Below are 9,490 nucleotides of genomic sequence, written 5' to 3'. Positions count from 1 at the left end.
TTGTAACACACTGACAAAAATCCTCTTGTTTCATTAATGATTTAAATAACATAGGCTAAGATATTAAATATTGAGAAGCTCAATGAAAATTTCTTACACACCATAAAATATGTTTATGTGTAGATCTAGATTATAATAAACTTATCATAATTCATTATTCCTTGGTTTTTTAGGAGACAATTAATATTTTGCTTATTGAATATCTTTTATGTATAGATTCATGTGTGATTTTTTTTTATGTTGGCGTTTTAATAGAATTGGATTATTTTTGGGTTGCAAATTGCATTATTTACTTTATGTTTTTTTTTCTTAAATTGAAAAATTATTTAAATATTTTATTTTTACATGTTTTTTGTTTTACAATTTATGGTAACTGTATATGTACAGATGCAAGAACAATACCTAAACTATATTGAAATTTTTCTTTGTGATTTTATTTTTGTAAAAGATTACACTTATATACCTGTACTTTGTATATGTTTAAGTTTATATTTTGTTGAGTTATATGTTGTAAAGATATATATAATCGAATGACTTTCAACCACATGACTTGCCATAAAAGAAATTCAAAGTCTTAGGATCCATTTTCATCTAATGTCACACTCCCAATCTAACAAAATACATCAATGCACCATCCTATTCAAACAACCCAAAAGCCACGTTCGAGACAAACATAAGAAGCCCCCACAATCTGAATTCCAGAAATAACGTTGGTAGAAGAAAATAAAAACTCAACTGGTGAGTGATTTAATGAGTTAATGTTTAGAAATTTAGAAACGTGGTAGAGATAAAAGGAAATTCTTGGAAATCTTGAAAATTTGGCATTCCTGTCCAAAAAATCGAGTCACATCACATCCATGTATATAAACTAGAATAAAAATTGACTATACTTTTAGATTTAAAAAAAAATCTAAACCTTAATGTTTCCATAAAAAAATGTATTAAAATTATTATTATTACAATGTTGTACAACCATTTTTTTCCTTTTTGTTGGTTACTCTCTTATTATGCAATCTACAATGAAGTGATGAAGTGACTCATAAATACGGTTAACCATTGTTAATTAACAAAAAAATTCACTTAAAAATTATTATTGGACTAAATAACGGGACATCATCTGTATAAGTATTGTCCTAATTAAGAAAAAATTATACCGATCAATTAACGGAGTGTATGTTTTAGGTAATAATACAGAATAAATGGTAAACCTTACAAATTTAGGTTAAACATTTGATTTAACAACTTTAACAAGAAAATGACTGTTTAGGTTAAGTGCTTAAATTTATTTGACGGTGTAAGACTTATAAAATTAAGATACACAACATTTAGGTATTAACAAAAGGCAATTCTTTCTGGCCAATTCAGCATCTTGGGATGTCGGTGTGAATTTGAAATGGATTAAAACTAGTGAAACAATAAAACAAAAACATATTTTTCAACACAGAAAACCGACGTAAAAGTATTTTCTTTCATTGAAACAAAACGTTAAATACATTAAACATATTTTTTGTTCAACACGCTTGTTAGTTGGCATCATTTAATGATGTTTTCTTATATTTTATTTTATTTTTAGCCTTTTTCAACATAATTTGAACAGGATAAAAATTGGTGGAATCAACATCTAACACGGGGAAGGGGTAAAAAGGTAATATAACGATGACATAACATGATAAAAAGAACAACAAAAATAAATAACAACAATCAATAGTGTATGATAAATAAAAATATTCATATAATTACTATTCGTGATGTACATAAGCTGATCAATTTTCCATTGAAAGAAAAAGTCTTGAAAATATGACACATTAGCAACTATAGTCAAAGCTATTTCCCCTTCTCGCAAGTAAAAAATATGTTCCCACTAAAAACATAAATAATTCAACAAAAAAATCATACATGTAAAAAGGCTTGTAAAATTTCTCCCCTTCCAACCAGAAAGAAAAACTAGGAAAAAAACCTTTTGTATCATGTGACTGATCCAAAACCCCAGTCAATAGACCACACAACTACTCATCTGAGTTTCTAGTGGGTTTTCTGTATACAAATTTATTTATACCCTCACAACTCTCTGCCGAGAATGCTGATGAGAAATGTTATGAGAATTGCGGGTTTTGGATTCCTTGGTTTTTTCATGGATGGTTTCAATGGCTTCCAATCCCTCAAGAACTTCTTTCATTGAAGGACGTTGTTTAGGGTCATGCTCTAGGCATTTTAGAGTAAGTTGTGCTGCTTGTAATGCAGCTTTGGGTGAATATTGACCCTCTATCTTACCATCCATAATTGTTTTCAACTTTTTTTTGGAAGAGAGACAGGATTTGGTCCATTCAACCAGGTTCTGCTGCCCTGTTGGCCTTCTTGTGTCAAGTGCCCTCATGCCTGTCAGTATTTCAAGAAGCACTACACCAAATCCATACACATCACTCTTCACATACAAGTGCCCTGTTCAAATATTCGTACAATCCAAAAACATGTTAGTTTGTGCTGAGTCAAAGCATTGATTGCACTCCATCATTCCTTATTTTTAGTCTACCTTCCCAACTTCATCTTCCACAAAACATTCATTGCTTTACTATTACTACGTTAAGGTCTGTTTGTTTTAAGGAACTTTCTGTTTTCTTGTCTTTGACTTATTTTCACAAGACAATGCCTTTTTTCCCTGTTAAGTTTCTTTGAAATCAAGAAGTCACGTCTCATTTTACTTGTGAATATGTGAAATAAAAACAAAAAGTACTTCCTCAAACCAAATAAACCAGATATAGTTACCTGTTGCAATATATTCTGGTGCAGCATAACCATAGGTGCCCATGACTCTTGTAGTTACATGTGACTGTCCCCCAGACGGTCCCAATTTAGCCAGGCCAAAATCTGATATTTTTGCATTGTAATTCTGTAAGATAGAAAGTAATGGTTATAAAAATTATATGAAGAATTTAGCATCAAATAAATATAATTTTCTTACTTCAGAAATATGATGCATGTTAGGTTACTCACTCCATGTACTTGGCTCTAATACTTGACCAATTAGTTATGGGCAAACCCGTAAAAGAGACTATGACACCTCCTCCTATTTAAAACTTCCAGGCTTTTAAATTTGTGAGTCTCCTGCCTTATATCTTGTTGCTTCACTTTCTTATTTCTACTCAATGTGAAACTCAAAGTCACATGAATTCCTAACAATGCACTCATAACATTTTAAATAGTCTTCAACTAATATATGGGTCCACCATTGACAGCGGTTTTCACATGATATTTGTATTAAAGGATAGTATTTCCAACATTAGTTTGGCTGTTAAATCTAAGAATGGGATCCAAATAGTAAAATCTGTGTTCATCTCAATTTGACACGACAAATGTTTTAGCTTCCATCTCTAAAAATAAGGGAAAAAATAGATTAATAAACAACGTAATAAAATCAATTAATAAAAAAGTTACTTACGCCATCAAGGAGTATATTTGAGGCCTTGAAATCTCTATATATAACTTTTTCCGATGTGTGCAAGAATGCAAGTCCACGAGCAGCACCAATAGCTATTTTAAGCCGGGTGTTCCAAGAAAGTGGTTCTATGTTAGGATTTCCTGCTCAGGAACAAGACAAAGCAAAATTGTTAAACTCAAATTCACTTTCTTTCACTATTTTATTAATGTTCAACTCATACTTCGAAAGAGATGATTCTCCAAGCTTCCCTTGGGCATGAACTCGTAGACAAGAAGAAGTTCATCCTCGTCCCAACAGTAGCCCAATAACTTGACGAGGTTGGGGTGGGAAAGCCTTCCCAAAAAGTTCACTTCTGACTGCATTTTCAAATTAACAGAAAAACGTGTTAGATAATCAGAGAGCTAAAATGAATTTATCACACGAAAAGTACCCTGATTTGTTGACGATTACACTATAAGATTAAATACAATATGACAACTGAAATACCAACATGGTAAAATGAGAACATTTAGGCTTTGTTCACTTGAATGGATTTGAGGGAGAGTAACTGAATGGATTTGAAAGGATTTGAAGGTAAGACTTTTTGTTGTTTATTTGAGTGGAGTGAGAGTGAATTTGGAAGTAAATTTTTTTATCCATTCTCACTTACCTCCAAATCCACTCAAATAAACAACAAAAAAATGTACCTTCAAATCTTCTCAAATCCATTCAATTACTCTCTCCCAAATCCATTAAAAGTGAACAAAGCCTTAGGAATATCTTGTTAAGATTTACCTAGCATGTCCTTTAGAACAGAAAAGGTTGACCTAATTTTACCGTCATTGTCTAGAAAAGTTTTCATTTTCTATAATGCATCTTTGCTCTAGATTCGGTTCAAGGTCCAAACACATAATGGATTAGCTCAATCCAGATACAGATCAACTGTCTAAGATTAAGAATTCTAAGATGAGATCCAAACACAAGCATATTGCCCTTAAGAGATCTTAGACCCATATATATTATTAAATAATTCATTTCCTATAAATAACACCAGCATCATTTATAAGAGACATATTTATTAGGTAATGTTACTCTAAGCACCTCCGCAGTGTATTTCAGATTCATTAGCATTGTCCTAATACACTATTATTAACTAATTTTCATGAGGAATTGCTAGGGTGATTTATAATAACCTAAAAAATAGTTTTCCCTTTGCGAACTAGTTATGCGATGGCATCATACTTTTCAAACAAAATGGCAGATATGAATAATTTTTTCCCCTTATTTGAAGGAAAAAGTCAAGGGAAAATCGCAGAAACAGCCAAAAGAATAAAAATTTTAAAACTGAAAGGTAAACGCCCATTTTGAATAGATGATGAGTCAAGCGTTCAATAGTGTGGAATTTAAGGCACCGTATTTTAATAACCCATCTTCGCTCGTGGATAACCAATGAATGAAGAAAAAACAGGTCAGGTAAGTGGGCCCGTAACAAAATTTCCAACCACATTCCTCGAACACCTTGCAGACTCCGATTTTTTTAATAATAATATATTTCCTGTGGAATATCAAACCCTGGCATCAACCACACACAGCTGTGACTCCACATTAATCAAGATCACCATCACCGTATTAATTAACTCTACAATTCTAAAAACCCTTTCAAGTCTTCAGTCAAAACAAGAACAAAACACAGACCACCAGATGATGATGCAAGAACACAGCGTTGCAAACTGTATAATATTAAAAATTAACTATAACCGGTCGGAAGAGCATTTATTGTCCAGAAAAACTTCAATTTGAAAGTTCTACTTTTCTTTTGGTGAATATTGAAATTCTTTTCCAACCACAAACAAAGAAGGAAGAAAAGCATTAGTACCAATCAGGCAACTAGGGAAAAAGGATGAAAGACCCATGGATAAATATCGCATTACTAACTCTGCAATATAACTGGTGTGCATAAGATAATCCCATTAATTATTAACAAGAGAAAGTCTAATACAATTTATCAAACTAAAAGTGTATACCAGTTTGCAAATGGATAATGATGTAAATGTTGGATGATGAGTGCATATATTATTTGTTGATTTTTTTTTTCTTAGTGTAGATGTAAAAAAGTAAGGTAAAGAGATGAAGAAAAGATTACCTTCCATTCTTGAAAGCCTTGGGTGCTTTCGGGGTTCAATTTTTTGATAGCGACGACCATGCCAGAGCCTGGTTTGGCAGGGGTAAGGTTCTTCTCATCCAACCAGCCCTTGTAGACTCTGCCAAACCCACCTTCACCCAGCAATGTGTCGCCCTTGAAACTCTTGGCCGCGGATTTCAGGTCCCCGAAACTGAACTCCTTCAAGTTGGGCCGTTCCAGAATCTGGCCGTCAGGGGAACAAAACGGAAGAGACCCTTCGCTGTCGATGCTCCCACTCGCAATCTCCGAGAATTGGCTCTTCCCGAAGCTGCTGGTGGTGGCGGAGAACCCCACGTTACTCGTTGAACCTGAAAATGAAAACCCAACTGGTTACGGGAATTTGGATTGCAGGTAAAGGGAAAGGAGTGTGAAAGTTGAAGACTTGCCTGAGTAGTTAGGAGGGTTGGGCGAAGGAGAGGAAGAGGAGGAGAAGCAGAGACCCATGTGGTGATGAAGGTTGTTCTCTGCCACTTACTCGATCAACCAATTTCAGAGAGAAAATATGGGTTGATGTTGGGATTAGTTTTGGGTCGTCTTTTGTTATTTTTCGTTGTGTTTGCGGGTTGGGTTCATAAGAAGTTAGAGAGAGAGAAAAGTGTCTTTCTCTATTCTGTTAAGTGTTTTCTTGATAAGAGGCTGTGACGTGGTTTTCTGCATTCAAACCATATGTTTTCTTTACTTCCCTTTTGGTAGAAATTTCAATGTTACGACATCACTTTCTTTAGAAATACATAGGTTTTATGATAAACATGCCAAACAAGTCATTCCAGTTATTTCTTTAATTACTTTTAGATATTATGTTTACTAATACTTTTCTCTACTTTATTTTATAATTCATTTTCGTTTCACCAATAATTTAATATTAAGAGAATATTAAAACTAACAATTTTTAAAAAGTTATAGATTACAAAAAACTAAACCAAGTATTTTATTGACAGCATTTCATTTAGTATTTGGCTTTTTGTGCGATTAATCTTTTTATCAATTAATTAAGGAAAGTTGCATTAAATTAAGAATAATGTGCAAATATTATTGCCAGCATTAACCTATGAACTAAAAATGGTTCACTTAGACTACCAGTTTGTAGTGAATGACTCTCTTTTTTTCATTACGTGTAATTGATCTTTATATTCTAATTAACCTTTTTTTATTGCGAATGAATTTTCTGCTGCAAATAGTTCTGTGTAACTCCCTACTGTAACAATCTTAGCTATAAATGACATCTAACGGTTCATATAATATTAATATTAAAATAATTAAAAGTTTACAAAAAAATATATTTATTTATTTTATTTATTTTATAATTATTAGTGTCGTGACGCGTATGTGCTTTTTTAATTATGATAATAAAAATAGTTAATTTATTATAATTATTAAAAAACAATTATTAATTTTTATAATTTTATTGTTAGTAATTAATTAAATTTTAAAAAGTAATTATACAAATTAAAAGATAAAATAATAAACTAATTTATATTAATAAAGATAAAATCGATAAGAAAATATGTACAAAACACATAACTACGAGATTGTTACAAAAATAACCCTTATTATTAATAGCTATAGGTAAGTTCATTGTGGTGTTATCAGCAAGTATCCATAAATTAAATTTGTGATGAATAGTTCACACTTACAAATATTTACTATAGGATATTTTAATACTTATTTATAAATGAATTAGACTTGAATATTATATTATCTTATTTATATTATTTGTAAAAAATTAAAATTAAAATTTAATTTATTTTTTATTAAGTTAAATTTTATTAAAATTAAAATTTAATTTATATTTTATTAGGTTAAATTTAATTAAAATTAAAATTTAATTTATATTTAATTTAAGGTTTAAATCCTCGGATAGTCTTCATATTTGTTGAAAAATCTCAAGTCGGTCCTCTTGTTTAAAACGGTCTAATTGGGTCCTAAATTTTGTAAATTCGTAATAATTAAGTCATTTCTGTTAAATGATAAAAAACGACGTCAAATGTTGATGATGTGGTACACAAATAGTGTATTGAGGTGGACCATTTTATTACGTGAAAATAAGATTTAAATTATGACGTGAAATTTAGTAAAGGAAAAGAAAAGAAAAAAGAAAAAGCAAAAGGGAATAGGACCAAACAACCAACTCACCAACACATGAGGGACAAACATACTTTGTCCTTTTCCCTTGGCAAAGGAACAAGTCAAATTTCTCATTGTAGCCATAGAGTACTTTACCAAGTGAATAGAAGTAGAATCACTTGCCACCATCTCAGTGCAATAAGTGCAAAAGACCATAGAATTAGCACCCGAATTACTAGAGTATAATATGAGAAAAGACCACAGAGGTGGCACTCGAGTTACTAGAGTGTAACATGAGCAAAAGACCACAAGCGTGGCCCTCAAGACTTCAAATGAGGCACCCAAGTTACTTAGACAGTAACTAAAGCCCTCCAAGAACCAAAAGCCCTTCAGGCGAGGCAAGTCATCAAGTCACTTAAACAAAATAGAAAAGGAGACATCAGGCATCAAGTCAGTCACTCAAACAAAATAGGAAAGGAAACACTGAGTTATTTGAGCTTAAACAAAGCACCAGATCAAGTACAAGAGAAACTTGACATTCCAATATCTAAGTCCAAACCGGGGATAAAGAAGGTGACTCGCCTCTTTGCCTTCTCAAAACTCTCAACATATGATGCAACCCACCAGTCATAAAATTGGTACTCTCCTTATCCAGAACAACATCAGCCTCAAGGTCGGAAACATTTTCATTCAAACGGATCACCTCTTCTTGAAGAGCATCAACATTCATCGGTCTTTTAGATCTTTGTCGTCAAGGCCACATTCATCCTTTGCTTGCTAGAGTTTATAAGTTAGCTAATCAACACAGTTAGAGCTTTGTGCCAACTGTAGCATTTTGCTTGACATGTTTCGGTCGACCTCCATACATAAGTCGACCAGGTCATCCATCTCAATCATCACCTCCAAACCTTCCCATGAATATTCTTGAATTCCTCTTCGATCCCTTTCAATTTGGTCATTTCCATGTCTTTGCTCGCCAAATTTTGGCCGGCCGTACACAAGTTAACTCAGCCATCCATCTCGATCTTCACCTCGACCACTTTCACTTCCTTCTACAACAAGTAATTTCATAAGAGAGGACAAGCGCGAAAGTGACCCAAAGAATGACGTAAAAAATACTTGAAAAAGATGCTTGAAGTGAAGTAACAATAAAGAAATCAGTATATAAGCAAGTTAAAGTCTTCATCAGCTCGTCAAAAAATTAGCAACAAGATCTACCTAAATTGGCAGCACCCAACAAAATTTGCCTAAATTGGTAGCATCAAAGCGAAACCCGCCTAAAGTCGATCGCATCAAAGCGAAACCTGTAACGCCCCGGCAACTTATAGGGAATATTGACTGCCCCACACATCAACACAAGGCTTTCCAATGTGTTTTGTCCTCACTCGCACACTTTCCGGGAAAACTTCCCAGAAGGTCACTCATCCCTAAATTACTCCAGGCTAAGCACGCTTAATCATGGAGTTCTTAGGGATGTGTGACCTTCTGAGAAGTTTTACCGGAAAGTGTGCGAGTGAGGACAAAGCACATTGGAAAGCCTCGTGTTGATGTGTGGGGTCAGTCAATATTCCCTGTAAGTTGTCGGGGAGTTACAAATGGTATCAGAGCCTAGCCTCTCCCAGTACGGTGTGGTTCGAGGACGAACCAAGCGAAAGCTAGTGGGCATGTGACACCCGGGCACTGACGAGGGCGGGGAGTGATCGCCGGTGCAAAAGACACAAAGTCCAAGGGGCACAAACAAGGAGCGGCTCCTGGCAGACTTCCAGTGGAAGGGACACATGGATCAATCGAACATACACCGGAATGAGAGGAATCTAGAGACTGTATAG

The 9,490-nt window shown here is 33.6% G+C and overlaps 1 protein-coding gene across 1 annotated transcript; it reads right to left on the bottom strand.

The window, feature by feature from the left end:
* Nucleotides 1–1,710: 1,710 nt before the first annotated feature.
* On the bottom strand, nt 1,711–6,234 carry LOC124825630 (putative serine/threonine-protein kinase PIX13). Its single transcript, XM_047298291.2, has 6 exons — nt 5,984–6,234; nt 5,559–5,905; nt 3,657–3,792; nt 3,437–3,576; nt 2,764–2,887; nt 1,711–2,439 (listed from the first exon to the last, which is right to left on the bottom strand). Exons 1-6 carry the CDS (start codon nt 6,039–6,041, stop codon nt 2,051–2,053), a joined length of 1,194 nt encoding a protein of 397 aa, XP_047154247.1. The 5' UTR covers nt 6,042–6,234; the 3' UTR covers nt 1,711–2,050.
* Between the last annotated feature and the right edge of the window lie 3,256 nt (nt 6,235–9,490).

This window comes from Vigna umbellata, chromosome 1 (genome assembly GCF_029865625.1).
Source record: "Vigna umbellata cultivar VRB3 chromosome 1, Vumbellata_1.0, whole genome shotgun sequence".
Classification (NCBI taxonomy): Eukaryota; Viridiplantae; Streptophyta; class Magnoliopsida; order Fabales; family Fabaceae; genus Vigna; species Vigna umbellata.
Note: the sequence above shows the minus strand (reverse complement) of the source record. Positions and strands in the feature narration are given on the sequence as shown.